The following is a 19521-nucleotide window of genomic DNA, read 5'->3' as shown; positions in this document are numbered from 1 at the left end:
CCTTTCAAAACCATTGGTCTTGTCATGCTTGACCTCCTTGCCCTCTGTTTGATACTGAATATCCCATCGTTTCCAAAAAAAGGTATTTTTCATATTGCTTAGTGCTCCCTTAGGGGTTTTGGGACATCGGCCATACATGCAGACTTCTCTTCCCTTTTAAAGAGAAGCTCACCTGAAATTTCAGCAGCACTGTTCAGCTGCCTTACCTGTGCAAAGTACTCCTCAGAGATGCGTCCAGCCCACTCTATACACTGCTCTATAGGTCTGCATGGATTGGAAATGTCTGCACACTTTATCAACATGCGTTTGATGAGGATGCGGTTTTCAGGAGACGTGAGAACATTTTTGATCGAATCTCCATCACCGTTATTCTGCAACATTTGAGAATTAAAAGCAATCCATTAGCAAAAGCTCTGCATGCTTACTCAAAAGCTTGGTGCCTTGGGGATGTTTTCAGCAGATCCTACAAGGATCAGTGCTGTTACTGTTATATATACCATATATGATGTCCAGCTGAATTCAAAGGGGGATTGTGAATATTAGCCACAGCTCTGAACTAGCACTGAACTCATCTGGATTCATTCATTGTCTTAGTGAGAAATCTCTTGGGCATCTTTGGGCAAGTCACCTAATCCCTCTACGCCTTGTCTGCCTCCTCAGTAGTGTGGTGAGGAGCCATTCAACACTGCACACATAGCAATGAGCACCACGTGTAGGCAGAAAATGTAATTCTCTGCTGAAACACAAGGATTAATGGACTTGCACATTAACAGTGGAATAGCTGGTTTAACAGAAAAAGGACTGACCTGACATGCACGGTCATCCTCTGCATGCAAACCTCATCACCGCGAGCATCGATCATACTGACAGCGCTGCTGCCTTAGGAGAGTCAGATCCCACACTGCCTCCCAGGCATGCTCCTGCTCTCGCTTCCACCAGGGCCACGGAGCCCACCAGCCTCCAACCTGACTGGGAATTGTGCTTTCTGAGAGCGTGTCGGTGCTATCATACTAAAAACATACTTCTGTACAGCCTCATCTTCCCTGTGCAAGTGTAGGAAAGGTTTCAGCCCACACACAGCTTATATTTGGTTCCCAGGCTGCATATACAAGCAGCAACAGTCCTCTATATTTGGAGCCAGCATACAGCTAGTATGAGTAAAGGCTCCAATGATCCACATTAGAAGCTATTCTCTGCAGAGCTCTTATGAACTGAGTTTCAAAAGACAGACGCTCAGGATTAAAATATCTTTGAAAAAAATCACGTGTAAGGACCCCCATAATTACCTCACTCCTCAAGGATGGGTAGAGTACAGAAACTGACATCAAGGTCTCGTTTTCTACTCAAAATAAGAACTCTTTGAAGCAAGGAATTTACTAGGCTTCCCTAGCACCTAGCAAGGTCTAAATGCAGTAAAGGAGTATCAGAAACAAGCGTGATGATAATAAGAGAACAGTGAGCCACCAGTTCCCGCACTGCTTGGTACAAAAAGGGAGGTACGAGTCAGCTTCTACAAAGCAGCAGAATCTGATCTTTAATAGGATGCATTTTTCAGAAGGAAGTTCTGGGGAGGAAAGTCCTTCCTAAAGAAAGAAAATCTCAATTCATAATATAAACAGTATTATTTGGTAGGTACTGGTTCAGAAACATCACCTCCACAGTTCCTACCAAAATTAGATTCTCAAACTTCTTGTTTTTCCTCATTTGTAAATGTGCAGAAGAGAAAGTACAGAAGAAACAAAGTGAGTTGCATAGATCTTCAAATGCATGAAAAAATAACGTAAAAAAGTCCATGTAAAGTGATGGAAGGTCCAGAAACACAAGCAACATGTGAAAACTAAGCACTGAAAATAACCAGAGATCATTCAGCTCAGGACAGTAGATAATATCCTCCTAGGTGAGCCACCAGGAGTGCAGAAAGGATGTTTGCTTCTGTGATCTGTTCAAACCAAGGGCACAGCTCTGCTTGCTGGTTGAGGATGTCTTGGGAATAAAATGTGCTAACTGTGCTTAGTCCCAGCATCCTGCTCAGAGTGCAGAGGCGTCCCTCCATGTCAGATGTTGGCTTCCTGTCATAGGCTTGGGTGACATCACGAAGGGAAATGGGAGGATAAAGGATGCTGGAGCTGGAAAGGATTTTTTTCAATTTATGAAACAAAAGAAGAAAGGAAACAAACAGAGCAGCTTCTCAGCATGGCTCTTTGAACAAATATGTACAAAAATAATAAATAAATAAATAAGTGGAACTGTCCCATTTGGAATACATGGTTGGCAGCTCAGCCTGCAAACATTACACTGAGTCACAGCCATGACTGGAAACAGGGCCAGGAAACACACGCTGCCACTGGAACCAGATATACAACCTGATTTGAAAGGGGATCTGTCAGTGTTCTGCTGGAAACAAGCACAGCAAATGATTGGTTTCACCCACTCACACATTGCAGACCTTTTAATAGGAACCTGCTGAACTGAGAAACTCCCAACTCAAAGAAGGAAAACATTTTGCTTCTCGATTTCTGTAAAAATCATATTGCCTTTTTCTTCCCACTCTTAGGCAGCATTTGCTATGAATCACAAACACCTCGTGGGGCAGATTACTTCCCTGTAGCCCCTGTGGCTCGTGGGCAGAATTAAGCTTCTATTCCTACATGCTGCTGTCCTTGCTTTTACTGTCTGTCTGCACAGGCTGAAGTGGCAGCAGCCACCCAGCTCTCTGTAACAGGCAAGAAGAGAGATCCATCCATCTTTGGGTGGATGCTGCTGCAGCCACTTCTCAGGGCCCTCTTGCTGGTAATACTAAGAATTACTCCCTCTTCTTTTTTGTCTTGTTTATTACAATCTTACAGTCGAGGAACTGATTTGCCCTCCTAATTTCCCACTCATTTTGCTGGCCTTACGTTTCCATCAAAATATCCCAAAACAACAACAACAAAATGTTTATGAGGCTCTCAAATATATGTATTAGCATGCTACTTCTTAAAACCGTCATACCAAAAAAATAACCAATCCCAAAAATTCAGGTTCTGTGGGAAATTCCACTTATTAATAGGTATGTATGTTTAAAGAAACCATGTACAATGAAACAGCTTGATTGTCTCCAGCTCCAGCTGCTGGCTAGCCAGCGGGCTGATGCTTCACATTAAAAGATTTTACTTAATACTGTTCTCAACTGCCAGAAATTGGTTGGTTGAAGGTTCCCCACCAGGTGTATGCCTCAGGCAAAGATTTATTTATTTTTTTCCTGAAAACTGCAGTTCAAAATGATTTGGTGGCTTCTGAATATGAGGGTAGGGGAATTTATCAGCTCTTTGTGCTGATGCTAAAATTGCTGTTGTTTCTTTCTTTTCTAAATACCCTCACATCTTTATAAGTGAGGACCTGGAACTGCATTGAAGGAATGGTTTTGGGGTAAGCCAGTCTCCATCTCTGCGAAAAGCTGCTAAACATGTTACAAACTTCAGGGAAAAAACTGTGGTTTGTGTAGACTCAATAGGGATTGCTGGAGCCTGGGACTGAGCAGGACTCTCTCTGCAACTGTAGTTCTTGGCTGTGCTGGAGCAGAAGCTGTCCAGGTTCAGATTTTATAACTAAGAACAGGGAAGCCACCTCTCCACTACTTGCAGTAAACAAAACCTGCAGAAAAACAGCAGCAGGGAAGAGGAGGTTGTTACCTGATCTGAATGTAGAAGTAGAGAAGAAAATGAGTAGAGTGGCACAAAAATCCTGGGAACTCTGAGAGGTTGGACTAGAAAGCCTACACCATGGGAAGAGGGGAGGAAGGCTGAAAAAGGAGGGATGTGTTGAGCAAGGAAGCTAGCGCTGGGAAATGGAGAAGAGGGAGAGGCAGAGCTAGTGAGGAGCCAAGGAGCAGAATGGTGGGTGAGAACTGAAAATGGCAGCAAAGGGACTCCAACATTAGAGAAAAACAGAATCTGACAAAACAATTACGGCCTGACTGCATCGTGACATCACATACATGGAGTCCGCAGGTTGAAGCGATGGTGGCAATTTTGTCATTTGGTAACTTCTGACAACACCTTTACAACCTAAGCATGTATTTCACCATCCTTCCTTTTACTTGTAATAGGTAGGAGACCAATTGTGATAACACAAGCTTAGCTGTTAAATGGACAAGCATATGCACAGGCTAGTTCTGGTCTTCTTTAGGTTCTGGTAGCAGTTAATGGGCACTTGTAACGAAGCGCAGACATTTCCTGGGCAATGAACTTCAGACACATAACAAGATCCAGTGCAGCACCCACAGAAATCAACAATACTTGTCTGAGAATTTAAGCCCCATTCTGCAATGTGGAGCTGTCTGTGAAGAATGCTTCACAGCCACAGAATTAACAGCCTTTCACCCAGTTTAAGACAGTAAAACCAGCATCCTACTGCAACTCTGGCTCCACATTCACAGAGTTCTCGTTAGCATCACTGGGTGCCAAGAACAAAGCTAATTCCAGCTTATACTCCTGTGGGCAAGGGTACTCTCCTCCAGATGAGCTCCAGTCTGCTTCTGATGGGTGAGGAATGAGGTCTATCCCTCTCTCACCTTCAGATAATAAAAAGGCTGCCCTACCCTCCCCATACAATAGTCATAAATGTGGCTTTCTAAAAAAACATGGTATACGAAAACACAGAAAACCATTACAGCTCCTACAGGACATTGCCACTGATGCAAACTTTATTATAACTACTTCTGAAAATCTTTGCAAAAACCATTCCAGCAAAATTATATGCTGCTCTTACTGGCAACAAAACTGCTGGTTGAAGCTGTTATTGAAGCTGGTGTGGTTTTTTAGAATGAGTTCCTAACAGGCAATTTCATTGTGTCCGTGGGGTTCCAGATGGCTATTGATTATGTCTATATGATACATAATGCCACTATCATCTATTTTAAAGATTAAAAAAGAAAGTAGGCAGAAAAGGCATGAATGCTGCCAGGCAGCGCTGAAAGCTGAGGGCACTCATTTCCACAGTGTGCCATATGGCAGTCAATATACCTGCCCTTCTGCTGCACCACCAGCATTCCTGATGTGAGTGAGGGAGTAATTCAGTTTCTGTTCTGAGGCAAATCTTGGCCCCTTTGCAGAGATGGCCAACAAGAACACCAAGTCTTTCCACTAGTGCTCTCTCCATGGGAATGGCTGAGTTCACCAAAATGGCTTTTTTAACTGGAAATCATACAGGCTAAGCTTCTGGTCCCAAGCACATGGCTGGTTCTCATAAAACATCCCAGTGCTGCAGTATTAACAGGAACCAAGTGAGTCCCACTCATCCTCAAAGACGGGTGGTGATGATGTTAAGTAAAAAGGGCACTCAAAGCCAGAGGTGAAAGACACATTTCTGATCTCTTTTTCTCCATGCTTTTCATGAACTTTCTCAGAATACCACATGGAGATTTCCTACTGCCAAGGGTTCCCAGTGCCTGCCTATTCATTTTAAGGAGGACTTGCATTGTTGCTTACCCCATTTTCTTCTAGCGCTGCCAAGGGTTTATTAATGCTGTTGACAAACTTGTTGACATGCTCAAAGTGCTTTGTCATTTCTGTTGCTAGGACCATGTCAATAATGGCTTGGCGAAGGGTTCGATACTCATTCCTGTTTAAAGAAGGAAACAATTAAGAATGCTGGCTGGTTCACAAAGGACTGCTTGCTAAAACAAGTCTGTGCTAAAGACCACTTGTGCTGCTGGGAGGTGCCAGGGGAAGAAAGAATAGTAAGAAAGGCTCAGGTAGCTGCGCCTACACTGGATGAAGTACCTTGTGTGCAGAGACATGTATACTGGAGGCATGACTGGATCTCTGGGAGAAACAGTGCAAGAGCTGGGCAGAAGCAGAGGCACCAGCTACTTGGGAGGGCTGCCAGGACATGCCACCCCAATACATTCCCAAGGCTTTTAGCACAGACACTCAGTCAGGGCTCAAGCTCCACCCAAGTTTTCAGCAATACTTTTCTGCTGTATCTTGAATGGGCCAAAGCAGTGGTCACATCCCTCACCCTAAACATCTTTCCTGGGCTGGAAGAAGAACAGCAAGGTCCTTCACTATCCCTCCCATTTCAACAAAGCATTTAATGTTTTAGTAGTACTTCCTGACTCTTTCCAGTCTGTACCTAGCAAACATAGACCCACTCAGCCACTGCTTCTCTTCTGTGTTAGAGTAGTACAAAATTATTCTCCTAAAATTGCTAACATCAGGATTTCTACTGTAAGTTCAATAGACGAGTCCTTTTATTCAAAGGAGGAACCCAGGAATAGTTCCTATGCCTGTGCAGAACAGGCAGAAGTGTATAGTTACATAAGAAAACTTCTATAAAGTCTACATCCACTCATCCACACAGAGCAGCCTCCTGTAGGATGCTCATCTGCATCCTGTTATCTTGTACAGAAGAAAGAAAGTAAGAGATGTCAATGGGCAGTCAAGGAGCCCGTGTTTAGGCTTACCTTTCCATGTTTTTAAATATATTGCATTTGTCATCCCGGGTAGTGAGCTGGAAAGCCAGGGCAGCATGATGGCTCTCCAGCACTGCGGTGTCATTGTAGAGAATTGCAAGCTCACTGCCAGCATTGCACAGGAAAGAATTTGTTCTTCCTGGGTGATCCACATCATGGACTGTGGCAGCAATAAGCGCGGCAACTTCATCAATGGGATCCAAAGTTTGCTGAAAATAGAAGGATGCTTAGTTTTCCTGGCAGAGTCATTAGAAACCCTACTCTGTCCATAAAGGTTAAGCCAAGTTGCTAAGGGAGAAAAGCCAGGACTCTGCAAATCAGTAAGGGTCAGATATTCTAGACAGAGCAATGGAAAATTCATCATAAGCTTCACTGAACACTGCATAACTTTTTTGTCTTTTTGTGCCTCTTGAATTTTTCCTTAGCCATACCTTTGATAAATTAATTAAATTAATGCAAAATAATAAATTAGTGCATTTCTAACAGCACATAAACAACACTTACTCAGTTAGGGTATTTGGCTTGGGAAAAGAAAAACACAATACTGCTAAAGATTGTGCTATTTCCACCAGACCCTTTCATTTCTTTTGGAGAGTGAATTGTCCTATTCATATTCCATTTCTGTGGTGATTTGTAAAGAATATTTCACATACATCCAGTTCTGTAATAGTGTCCTGGGCTAAGAGAAATTCTGGGCAGAATTCTTGATGGTTTACATCCTTAGAAAAGTCTCTCAACACCGTCAGATTCAAATTCTCTTAGCATTGCTGTACTCCATGTTTTCTGTCTACTTCCACTGGTAATTGTTGTATGTTTTGTTACATTTACTTAAAACCAAAACTATTTGACTCAAGGTTTTATACTGCAAGTTTTAACACTGTATAATAGCATAGAGAAGACAAAGAACCAAACATCTCAGCAATCTGTACTGCTGATCCATTTTGAAATTAGCCTTTATTCAATGTTTATGCTGGATCATAAATGCAAAACACTTATGTTAACATTTTAATAAAAGGGAAATGAGCAGAAGTGTTTCCAGCAGAATGTGGGAGCAGGATGGTTAATTCAAATTAGTTTGAGTTGAGGTCCAAATTGTCTGCTGGCTTTGACTGTACTATTCAGAATTATCAGATTTGATAGATGAAAAAATTGTCCCTATACCACTTCACTCTCTGAAATGAATGCAGTGACTTGACTTTGATGGAGCAAGGATATTATTCAGTAAGGACTACAAGAAGGGTCTTGTGCAGAACAAGAAAAGGCAAAGAAATATTTCTGCCCTGGGCTCATTACGGCAATTGTCTGAAATACTGTCTCCTGTGTGTTAGCTTCTTTCTTTCTTTCTTTCAGCTGCTACTCCTGGAATTGAATTTGAGGTATAAAATTAGGGGAGAGGAATGCAAAACAGGTTCTCCTGAGCGGGACATACTGATCAGTGCTCAGTCTGAGAAAGATCCCATGTAGATGGGAAATAGCAAAAAACTGGAGAATACTTGACCTGCAGGAGCACAGCAATGTATCCCATCCTTCCTTCCTGAGTGTGACATAACAAACTTTGAAGGAATTTACAGTACCTTTACCTCCAGTTTCATGTCAAGGATTCTAACTTTGTCATGTTAACTCCTGTGGCACAGAAATGGAAATGATTCTGAAAATACTGCTTCAATTTGGAAAACAGAAAGTTTTCCCAGGCAAGAACTGAGTTCAGTAAATTTCAGTGTGAATTGGAGCAGCAGAATCATGCCTTCTGTATTTAACTCAAGTTGAACTCTGGAGAGTGCAAAAGCAGCTGGGCTGTAACTCTGAGAAGATAAAAAGCAAATCTTGAACTTTGATTCTGCTCTTTCTTCTGTTGCAACATTTCTTTCTTTTGCTATGCCTACAGAGGAATGGAAATAACATTTTGGAAAAGGAGGAGGCAGTCATGTTTCTGTGGCATTGAAATGATTCCAGATCTTGTCTGTTTTTCATAGATATTCTTGGGAAAACCAGTTAAACCTCTGGCAAACAAAGGCCTGCAAATATCGAGAGTTCTATTCCCTCTTGGCATACAGTGTATGTGAGTCAGCCTCTGGAGAGCACACTAATAAGCTAAAGCTCCAGGATAAGAGACTAACTACAGTTTTAATGAGCTGTCAGAAGCTTGTTTACAATCACAAATGTCTCAGCCAGGTGCCCATCACTAGCACTATCTTTAGGCAGGACAATTCAAGCTAAGAATTTACATCCAAAAATATAACTCAGAAACATGTACTGCCATCCAGTATACGTGCAGGCACTGCTTTAATTTGCCTTCTCACACTCCAGTCTGCCCTCTGGGTGTGAAAACAAAGGCTGCTCTGATTTATTCTGGTTGTCAGTGGCTCTAATACACCAGTGGGCATTATGGTACAAGGAACTTCAACGAGTAATCTGTTTCAGCACCCCTCCAATGCAGTCTCTTTAAGCCTCGGGGCATTTAATCCAGTGGGTTATGCAGCTTTGGAAGCACCAAACATATTTTATGGCCTGTATTGTTCTGCAAGTTTTCAACTCAATTACCATCACAAGGCATAAGAAATGACAGTTTGTTAAATCTGTATTTGGCCATCACAAATATCATTCTGCCATTAGTTCACCTATGTGAGAAAATTGAACAGCGCCAGGAAGTTTTGTTGTAAAATGAGGTTCTCTTACTCTCTTATAAAGAATAGCTCAATTCCTATAATATATCCATTGTTCCACATACACAGTATGACAGATTCTAGAGCTGATGTAAAGCAGCCCAGTTCTTTGACCTCAGAGCAGCCAAACTTGCTGGCACTAGGCAGACATTTGTGTCTTGGCATCATTTCTGAGAGATCTTCCTTCAATCCTGCCTGTACTTCCCACCCACTCCATTCCTTATAGATCTGGACTTACCTTGACTCTTTCTTTTGACAAGAAATAAGCAGTGGCATGTAGCACATCTGCTGAATGGGTAGAATTATGGTAAGAGTTGGAGGAGTGGTAGTTAGCTTCAATAACTTGTAACCACGACCTCAGGGTTGATTCTGAGCAGTTCAGGAATTCACAGATTCCAAAGCGAGCAAATATTTTGAGACCCAGATAAACCAAAGGCCTGTGAAGAAAAATAAAGTTTTAAAACGAATGAGGTTGAAAGGGTAATACAGAGTATGAACAGCATGACGCTATAAAGCTTTTTTAACCAAAAATGTGCCAGATCAATATACAGGCTCACTTGCTACAGAACTTCAGAATCTTCTGCCTTCCTGTCACATGCCAGCATGCAGAACCAGACAGTGCCTGAAGTGTCAGGGAGCACTAAGCAGGCTCTAAGTGCCACAGTACTCTGTGTAGCAGCATTCTGGAGCCTGGGGAGACTCTGCTGAGTAAACACAGATTGCAGCCAAAACAAGATAAATCAGCATGTACTGAATACAGTGCATGAGGAGGGAGGTGGTCATACTACTGCCAGTTTCCTAAGCCAGCTTGTTTACGTGTAGGTTACGTGCATCTATACTGTACAGTGCTGCAATCACTGTTCCTTCTGCTCTGTACACCTGCTCCCTTTCTTTTGCACAGACCACCTGAAGGCTTCTATTGCTTGCTGACTTTGCATGCAGTAGAGGATGAGGTATTCTGGAAGCAAATGAAAACTGGTGCTGGCTGGGATGTCACTGTGGTGGTTTCCCTGCGTGCCAGCTCGTTAGCAGCATGCAGCACGGTCAGAGGTCACTCCAGGGCTCAGTGTCAGGAACTGCATTGTCTCCTGCACTGAGCCTAGAGTTAATGAAATGTCTTGGCTTTGTTTGTCTAGGTCTGCTTAGACTGGAAGACGGCATAATGATATGTTTGTGGTTGTGATGCACTGAAGATCACCTTAATTACCTTAGTAAATGTATTGCCTTTATTTAAAGGCAGCAGGAGGCAATCCTAATTATTACACCTTTAGTAAGAGCATAGGCAGCAAAATACCTCTTTTGTCCCCCTTTGGTCTCATCAAATCAATAAGAACAGAGAAACCTATCTGGTTACCTCATTCATGCTGCCTGCGATACGGAATTCTTTGTTACTGCAGTGAATATATTAAATGTTGTAAATTACAACAGATTAACTTCAAAAAATATTATCTATAGTATTGTATTAGAAATGAAAGTGTGTCAAAGCAAAAAATAAAATAAAAAAAACCCTAAAGCGTTGATGAAATCTCTTTACTTAGAAAGAAATCAAGTTACGTCACCTTAAAGAAGAACAAAAATGTCAATGTTTTTGGCTCATAAAACCATGGTCTAAAGTTAAAGTGTGTGTTAATGAAATGCTTTGGGATCTTGTTTCAAATATCATTCAAAGCTCTTATGGATCTGGAATTTCGATGGTGGCTTAAGTCAGTCAATTTATTGCAGGATCTAGCCTCCAAATTAGTCTTGCAGAAGCTTCAGGCTAAGTCAAAGCATGATACATGAAACTGGACCCAGAGGAGAATTTTAGATAGACATCAGGACATAAAACCAAGGATCTAAGCAAAGATCAATCTACAGCCACAGTGGGAGCTTTTGCTGCTAGTGACCATTAAAACTTTGATTTGAAAGCATCTATGATGAAAATACGTATGCTTTACATTTTACCAGTAAATATTCCTCAGTTACTCTTACACATAATGTGTAGCCTCATCACTTTTTACATTAAACCTCCCTTTAATCCCAGAGAAAGGCAATGAGAGTGCTGCTGAAAAGCTGTACTCAGAACTCCTACCCAATTACACAGAGACAAAACAAAGCACAGTCTATACCAACTGAGCAGATTAGGATCAGCACATTGAATCTGTGTGGTTGGACATCTGAATCCCCATAAGACAACAGTTTGATTTATAGAATTTTTCTATTTTTGAAAACAGAAAAGGAAAACTTGTAAAGTGGTGTTGCTTTGTTATTACACCATATCAGAGATATATGATCCTCAGTTATGCCCACTGGGAACCTGCAAGAAATAGTGTGTGATGAAACAACAGATATTTAATGGGTTCACACACAGTGAGAACATTTCAAGCATTTGACTTTGAAAGTAAAAATAATTCAATTTGAAAAGCGCAGGCAGAAAAATATAAGAGCTGATTGCAGGATGACTTCTGGGTCAGTTTTCAGCAACTCCCATTTCCAAGCCGTAGTTTACCGACCTTTTATGTGTGGCAGCCTCAAGTTCAAAGATATCAAAATCCCAGTGTTCTTCATTTTCCATTGCCTGTGTTATCCGTGGGGGAATGTCATTGAGGGAGATGGGAGAGATCAAGCTGCCAGCGACCTGATGAGTTTCTATTGAGGAATAAAAGCAAACAATGCTCATTAAGAAAACGAACACCTGACTCCATGTTGCAGATTTCATAAATGTCTTCATATCTTAACATCTCAGGAACTGCCAAATTAAGACTTACGTTTTGCTGACAGTATGTATTCGTTCCCTGATAATCTTCGCAGACCGTCCTGTTCAATGAAAGTTGAGAGTTAAAGGCAGGGTATTGTAAGAGAGCTCTGTAAGATGTCAACAAACAGCAGCACCACTACTTCAGAGAAGCCTGGCTATGGCCTCTCGTAGTCATCACAGCTGCCTCTGTTGTGTGTGCTTCACATATAGTTCGTAATGGATGAGAAACTGCAGGTGGTGGCACCAGTATTAACTTGAATTCCTCAGGTGCAGATGGAGTTACAGCCTCACATCCACCCTCGTGTGCACAACACAGACATCAGGTCTGGGTGTGTGCCACAAACCAGACACCGTATGCCTGCACATTTCCCATCACAAGCAAAGGCGGGCGGTGGGAGGGGATGGATGGGGGATGCACGGGGACGTGGTTCTGCTCCCCTCCCACTGCTGGCAGATCAGGTCACCACAGCAGCAGAAGAATCTCACGATGTGTGGCTGGGATTGCAGGGCAGCAAATTACTCAGGGACTTCCCTTCTATCAAAGCACGTACGCCTGCGTGTTCTCCAGCTCAGTGCCTGCTAGGTGTGGCTGTGGCATGGTGCCTGATGTGCAAGCTGAGCTGAAGGCTCAAAACTAACAGAATGATGCATTTAATGTTTATCTTTCAGCTTATAACTGTAAATGTACTGGCCCAAATTCTGCCTGCTCTTCTGATGTATACTGACTGAGCTACTGCACATCAGTGTTTGTTTAGCCCGTGATGTAAAAACACTGTTATTAAAAAACCCTTTCTGAATGCTACTTACTGTGCTATGTACCCAAATCACAGCCTAAGGAAACGTGAATGCTGTATCTGAACATGCAATGTCTGCACTTACAGAAACTGTTAAAATTCACCTTCTGTTTTCACATTCGTAAGTAAATTAATCTGAAGTTCTGTGATTTAAAAGGAAAGGGAGTAGTGCCCCTGTACGTGTCTCACTGACTCTTCAATTGCAGTGCTGTGAAGCAAGTACTTCCGACACAGGATGCTGTGTATCCCTTAGAATCAAAGACTATCTTTTTGAGTTGAAATAGCAGGTGTAATTGTATCTGGCAAATCCATTCGTGAACTCCAAGTGCCCTTCCCATCATGAATTCTGGGCAACAGGTCAAGTCCAATAACCCACTGCTCGTTCTGCTCCTCAGACACAGCTTCTGAATGTGAAATGGAATAATAAGATTCTGTTTTCAATTGACACTTTCCTTGAAAAAAGGACTGAATTACAAGTGGAATACAAATGTATGTGAAGAACTAATAATCCGTGTTGAGATTAAAAACTGTGAGCATTGAGCAGGACCACAGATGCACTCTGAGACTATTGCATCATCACTCCTCCTATACCTTAATGGTTAATGTGAGAATATAGTTTGTCTCCCGAGTTAGTAAATTCAACTCTGTGTGAACCATTCTGACTTTCTGGAATTCTTGAAGCCTTTTGTATGTTTCTCCTTATGAGACATTTGCTGGGCTACTTATAAGGCAAAAATATATGTAAACTGTTACAAGATTTGAATGGATTCTGCAAATTTGTCTTGTGCTTGAAATGGTAATGGCCCCGAGACTTCGCTGAAAAGCTCACATCCTGCGATGCTTTTGATCTAACACAGTCTTGCCTTTTTTTTTTTTTCCAAGGAAACCTTTCATATGCAACCTATGGACGAATGGGAATCCTAAGGCACAGGTAACATGCATCCAAGTTCATCCAGTTATCACCAGGAGGGTCACTCCTCAGACTCTGAGGATTTGGGTTCACTTCTCTGCTTTGCTACGTTCCCTTCGTTCCACTTTTGGTACACCTCTTTTTCCAATGTCCCTGTTCCTTTTGACATAATAACATAATAACATAATATATGACCTCTTCAGACTTTTTCTTGCCTTATTTATTTAAGTTGTGAGTTCTGTGAAGTCTGATTATGTTTTAATATGCAAACATTATTAGCTCAAAATACTGATTTTTCCATGAATCTCTGCAAGTTCAAATATAATCCAAGAAAAAGCAACAAAAAGCATTTTATCTTCTTATGAAAACACATAGTGATTATTCACATACTCATCATTCATTTAGTTCTAATCAGAATTAATAAATAGCTGTTATACTTTCATTTTCTTCCATCTACATCTTTCTAAAATGAAACACATTGAAAAAAGGAAGTGTTTATCCTCCCCACATCTAGTGAAATTAATGCTTCAAAGGAACCGGTCCATTTCATTCCTGAGTTACATTAATAAAATGGGGTCTGTGGGGAGAAAACACAAAAAGAATATAGCATTTTATAGGCAAAGCATATTCCAGATGACAAAGATCAGGTGTCCAGGAACATCAGGCAGCAGAACATGAATCATCAGCTGCTTGTGGCAGTGTGTACTTACTGTCATCAGCCCTCCAACGAGGTCACTTGTATGTGGATCCTCATCCTTTGTCCCCAGTTGTGGAGAGTACAATTCAGTGGTTCTTAATATCTCCAAAACTCGGTCTAAAGCTTCTGCGACTGGCATTGGACTGCTTTCTTGTGCAGCATTGATGATGTTTATTACCTAGTTTAACAGCAGACATGCTTTGAATTTATAAGTGATTTCAGAGAGACGCTCATCAATTATTAACTCATAGCAACTGCGTGAGATCTAAACCTTTAATCCAATGTGAGAGAATTAAAGAGGAAGGGTTAATAAAACACTGATTTTTGCTGCTGGCTTTAGGATTTCACGGCCTTGAAGACAGCACTCTCATTAATCACCTTCCTCAGTCTCAGAATGTCTCTGAATGGATTTAGTACGACCTTCTTCCATTTGCCTCTGTCATTTTATGAGAGTCAATTTGTGACAAATCCTTGGACAGTTTCAGACAGTGGTTTACAAAGCATAAGGAAGAACTCTAGTCCCCTCCTCCCCACAGGCAAGAGCCCTAAAGAAGGGTTGTCCTGTGGCTGGCCACAGGGAGGGCGCCCTGCTACGCAGCCCTGGGAGCACTCAGCTCAAAGCATCATGTTGTTGACAGGCAGAAGAGGGGAAGAAGCTGCAGCAGTGGCCAGCACTGCCTTCCTCCTCCACGCAGATGCTGTCACGGTGTTCCAGTACAGCACAACTGCCAGTGACCTGCAACAGCTGCTCATTACCTTGGTGATGGGTGCTTCAATAGTCATGGAATGTATCCTGGCCATTGAAGAGTGCCGCCTTTGTGAGCTGCCTGCACGGGACAAAGCAGAATCAGTACCGAGTTCAGCGACGTGGCACCACAGCAGCTTTCAGCCAGCAGAGCTGGGTTCATTTTCTGAACGGCTTACCCTGCCGTGCCCTTCACAAGGGAGCTACTGCAGGATGCATACACATGCTGGTACTGCTGGGGGCACACAGGTGCAGAGATGCTTGCTGAACCACTGCTATCCAGATTAGAGGTAAGTAGCTACAACAGCCTGCCTAAATCATGGCTTTGCTTTTGTATTTAAACTAATCAAAATATTTGAGGAGATACGCAGTTAAAACACTATATAGATATGCTTGTGTATAAACTTCCTGGCACATGTAGGCATCAACTGTATTAGGTTATTATAGGATACAAATACTTTTCCTGCCTGGTTCAACACAAGCCATAATGAGTCAGCTTCCATGCTGACATAAACCAGTGAAGCTCCTCTGAAGTGGAGAGAGCTATGCCAAATTAAAACATTAGAGGTTCTGGCCTCTTATTCATTGGAAATTGAAAAATAAATGTTTTATATCAGTTAGCAATTCTGGTTTTGTAAAGAAAAGGTTGAGATGAGATTTTTTCTAGATAATCATATTGTGCTACCTACAATACACAGACACATCACCGTTACTTTGAGCTGAGCACCTTTTTAGAAGAAGAATCAATGCTATTTCTGTCATGCCAAGACATGATGGAATCCTCACTGCCACAGATCTCCGTCCACGTTTCACTAGTGCATGCTGCCCAGACAGCAATGAGCTGTGCTTCAACAGAACTGGGCAAATACCAGCAACATTTTTGAAAGTGTGTGTCATTTTTCAAGGATGGGGTGATTTGATGAAGCACAATACCACACAGTGAAAAGAAAATAAAGCTCTTTAGAAAATTATCTTCGTATTTTTATCGAGAGACAAGAGAAGAAATGTAATAATTGGCTAGGTTTAGAAAGTATATCTATTCAGTCTCATTAGGTCTTCTATCCAAGCAGGACAGAAGATGACAGCCTTCCATTCTTCAGTGGTTCAAAAAAGGTTCCAATAGTTCAGTGGATGAAAATTGAGCTGTTCTACAAACAAGAAGTTGTTCACAGATTGATGATGTGCTATTTTCTTAGAGTCTGGGTATGTATGCACACACACACTCATGCTTATCTGTATCTGTGCATTTTATGCATGTATATAAAATTTTATTATATATAGATATGAAAAAAATCTGCTTAACATACCATCACTCCCTCGTGATGTTGTGGATCTGACATCTAGTGATCCTTTCCTCCTGTCTTTGTGTCTGGAAGTCTGAATATCTGTTGAGAAAATAACACCATACAGTGACATGAGCTCTGCCTAAGAAGTACATGAAAGGAACTGAAACTCAAGAAAGCCTGACAGCAGCTGAGTGACCCTGAGCAGAAGGCTCCAGCAGACAAGGGCCAATGAGAGCTCATTTTTAAGCCCTTGCCCAATTATTCTGCCATGAACCCAATCTCTGGCAAAACATGCTGAAGTGTTTGTTCTGAATGGATCTAGTGGAGTGTGGAGGGAAAAGTTCTTCCCTCGACACAGTATAAGCACAGCTGTGAATCAGTTCGTGCAACACACCTGAGTTCACTTAAGTAACAGCTGCACAAAAAACTGGTATCTGAAAGTACACCACACTATCAAAGCACTCACTGTATCCCAGGCCCCTTACTGACCCCAGCAGGTACAGCCTGTGCTACAACACTGCAGTTAACGGACTCGTGGTGTGGACACCAAAGATGCAGTGCTGACATGGGGGATAAGGATGAACAGTAGTGGTGGTGATCCCCATTTCCACCCACAAACAAATACTCCCCTGTACAGTTAAGAGCAATGGGAGCAGATGTACCACAGGCTATGGATCAGCCACAGCAGCACGCCATCTAGATGGCATCCTCAGTTTCTCCAATTATGGCACAGGGATTCACTAAATACAAGTGAAGCGTCACCAGTGCAGCAATACCACAACACTGCATTTTCAAGGGTGGGTCGCCCTGAGACAGGCATGGCAGGGAGAGAGAGCGGGTATTTATTTTGCTGCCTTCAGAGCTGGTATTTATTTTGCTGCCATCAGAGCTGGATTCCCAGTTAATTGCCAGCTAAGCAGTTCTGTGCAGCCTGTCCTGTACAGCTCTGGTTTTCAGACAGGTCACTATAAACCTCCTTCTTTCTTTCCCAGGTATACACTCCACTTATTAAGACAGAAGAGATGTGTCATACCTGTCTGAGATTCAGCCTGAACACGTTCACATGTCTTCTCCGCCTACAAATCAGTATGAGAAATCCAGTTAGTCAGAACTTTTCCATTATTTGCAGTATTTAGAGCTCAAACTAAAGTAAGCATATCACCATTTTCACTTACCTTATTGTTGTCATTGCACAGTCTACTAATTGACACATAGTGTCTAATCTTTCTGTAGGCAAAAAACAGTGTGTTAATTCCCATCCAAACCTCAGATCTTATTCAGTGCTGATACACAAAATGGGTAATAGCAATAAATGAATATAAGGCCAATCCTGTTCTGGCAGGAGGGCTCAGCAGGGAAAGAAAAACTTAAAAGCAGTTCTGCTGCATGTGATTGAGAATACAAAATAGAAACACCTTTTCCAACGAACATTCCTTCCTTTTCTCCTTGCCCCCCATGGTTTCTTCTGGGCTATGGTAGGATGTGTCAGGTATGACACAACTAAAAAGCATGCAACGTCCAACCACAGGACCCTCTATAGGATACAGAGATCACACAACCAAACAGAAAATTGCACCTTTGATGACCAGGAACTTTCCTAAGCCAGCTTCAAATGGGCTTTCCAAAATAGATTTTCCCCTAAATAACAATGTTATTGTTGATGTACAGTACATACTGCTCTTACAAGTCTGGCATATTAAGCTGAAAATGTTTTCGCTCCATTGATATAGAGTATGAATTATTTCCAAGGGATGAAATCAACCTGAAGCGCCTCTTTTTTAGGAAGTAGCTGCATGAAGAAGCTGCACTCAGCCTCTCCCTCATGATGACACACCTTTCTGAACAAGTTTCTCATCAAAGTGCTTTTAATTAACATTCAGGTCTCCTTAGGGGGCTTTGAAATTACTATTGCCAAGAGCAGGTGAGCACAGGAGGACACAGTGCAGAACAGAGAGCAGGAGGGTTCTGGTGCTCCCAGCACTGCTCACAGAGAGGACGGAGCACTTGTGCTTCCGTGAGTATTAAAAGAATAAGGCATATGTGAGCACATCTGGATTTTTGGCTCCTTGCTGGGGCGAATCAGGAGAATTTCACTTTCCTTGTACAGAGCGTATAAACTTGATTTTACCCCAAGGAATGAATGCAGTGTTCTGAGGCTCCCTCCTTTGCATGTTTCTTTTATCTTCAGACACAAGATAATGTGATGCCTGCTGAAATGACTGAACTCTTGCTGAGCCCCATTCACAGCCAAATTCAGCTGTCACACTTACCCCCCCTGTCCGACGACAGGTAATATCTTCACATTTTGTTGTATGCTGTCTCCATTTTTCTTTTTCGCAGAGTACATTCCTTGCCATTCCTGAAAAAGCAATTCAAGTGGAAGGAAGTTCAAGATGCAATCAGCAGACCAAATACAGTGTTCTGCATTCTCTCCTTCATTTGGCAACTTAGAGGGGTCCAATAAAACAGGATGAGAACATGCAGTTTCATCTCTCTCTTCAGGGAAAACTCTTGTACAACACAAACCTAAAAGATCATCCTTAAGGGTCACAAAGGCAAAGAATGCATCAGAGAAACATATGACAGTAAGAAGCAATGTGATGACAACGTTGGTTCGAATGTTATCTCTGTGAGGGAGTGAGCCCACACACACTTGGCAATCCCTGTCCTGAAGGTACCAGGAGCTGCTGGCACGTGCCCTGCAGGAGGACACCACACAGCAGCACTGCTGCAGAGCCCACAGGAGCCCATGCAGGTTTGGTGGTGGGGAGGCCCTGTGCCCTACCCCAAGGCCACACAGCACGTGGTGGGACGTTATGTATCAGTAGCTAAAAATGCCTTGGGATCCTAATGCATTTACTTTCCACACTGCCTGTTCAGCCTCAAAGCCTTTCTGAGATTTATCCTGGCTTTTTCAAGCAGCAGAGCTTAGAACAGCTCCTGGGTTGTGCCTTCCACCTGCTGACCTCCCCTCCCCAAGCACTCTGGTCTCAGGAGAAGCAGACAGTTTTTGTAATATCACTGTTGCCGTCAGTATCGCTTTTTTTTTTTAATAAAGCTCACAAATGGAACAAAAAGACAAGACAGAAAGGAAATTTTCATTTTGCAGTGAGAAGTCATTTGTCTTCTCTAGAAATGAGACGTTTCCTTCCAGTGCAGAGTGTAAATTATTCCAAAGCCCCATCTTTTCTCTCAATGAGACTCAGAAAATGAGCTCCCCCCTTGCTCCAGACAT

General features: G+C 42.2%; 1 protein-coding gene across 4 annotated transcripts in view; it reads right to left on the bottom strand.

The window, feature by feature from the left end:
• PDE8A (phosphodiesterase 8A) overlaps nucleotides 1-19521 on the bottom strand; it is a 133886-nt gene that overhangs the window by 3240 nt on the left and 111125 nt on the right. For all 4 annotated transcript variants that reach the window (XM_065733943.1, XM_065733939.1, XM_065733940.1 and 1 more), the window contains 12 exons: nucleotides 18557-18645; nucleotides 17462-17513; nucleotides 17320-17362; nucleotides 16308-16385; nucleotides 15012-15082; nucleotides 14269-14433; nucleotides 11865-11913; nucleotides 11610-11745; nucleotides 9356-9554; nucleotides 6446-6663; nucleotides 5469-5601; nucleotides 207-371 (listed from right to left, as the gene is read on the bottom strand). In XM_065733943.1, the coding sequence (XP_065590015.1) occupies nucleotides 207-371; nucleotides 5469-5601; nucleotides 6446-6663; nucleotides 9356-9554; nucleotides 11610-11745; nucleotides 11865-11913; nucleotides 14269-14433; nucleotides 15012-15082; nucleotides 16308-16385; nucleotides 17320-17362; nucleotides 17462-17513; nucleotides 18557-18645 (1398 nt within the window). The remainder of the gene's footprint in view (nucleotides 1-206; nucleotides 372-5468; nucleotides 5602-6445; nucleotides 6664-9355; nucleotides 9555-11609; nucleotides 11746-11864; nucleotides 11914-14268; nucleotides 14434-15011; nucleotides 15083-16307; nucleotides 16386-17319; nucleotides 17363-17461; nucleotides 17514-18556; nucleotides 18646-19521) is intronic.

This window comes from Cyrtonyx montezumae, unplaced genomic scaffold (assembly GCF_038088225.1).
Source record: "Cyrtonyx montezumae isolate F1298 unplaced genomic scaffold, pur_monq_1.0 scaffold_17, whole genome shotgun sequence".
In the NCBI taxonomy this organism is placed as follows: domain Eukaryota; kingdom Metazoa; phylum Chordata; class Aves; order Galliformes; family Odontophoridae; genus Cyrtonyx; species Cyrtonyx montezumae.
This window is presented reverse-complemented; position numbering and strand designations above follow the sequence as displayed.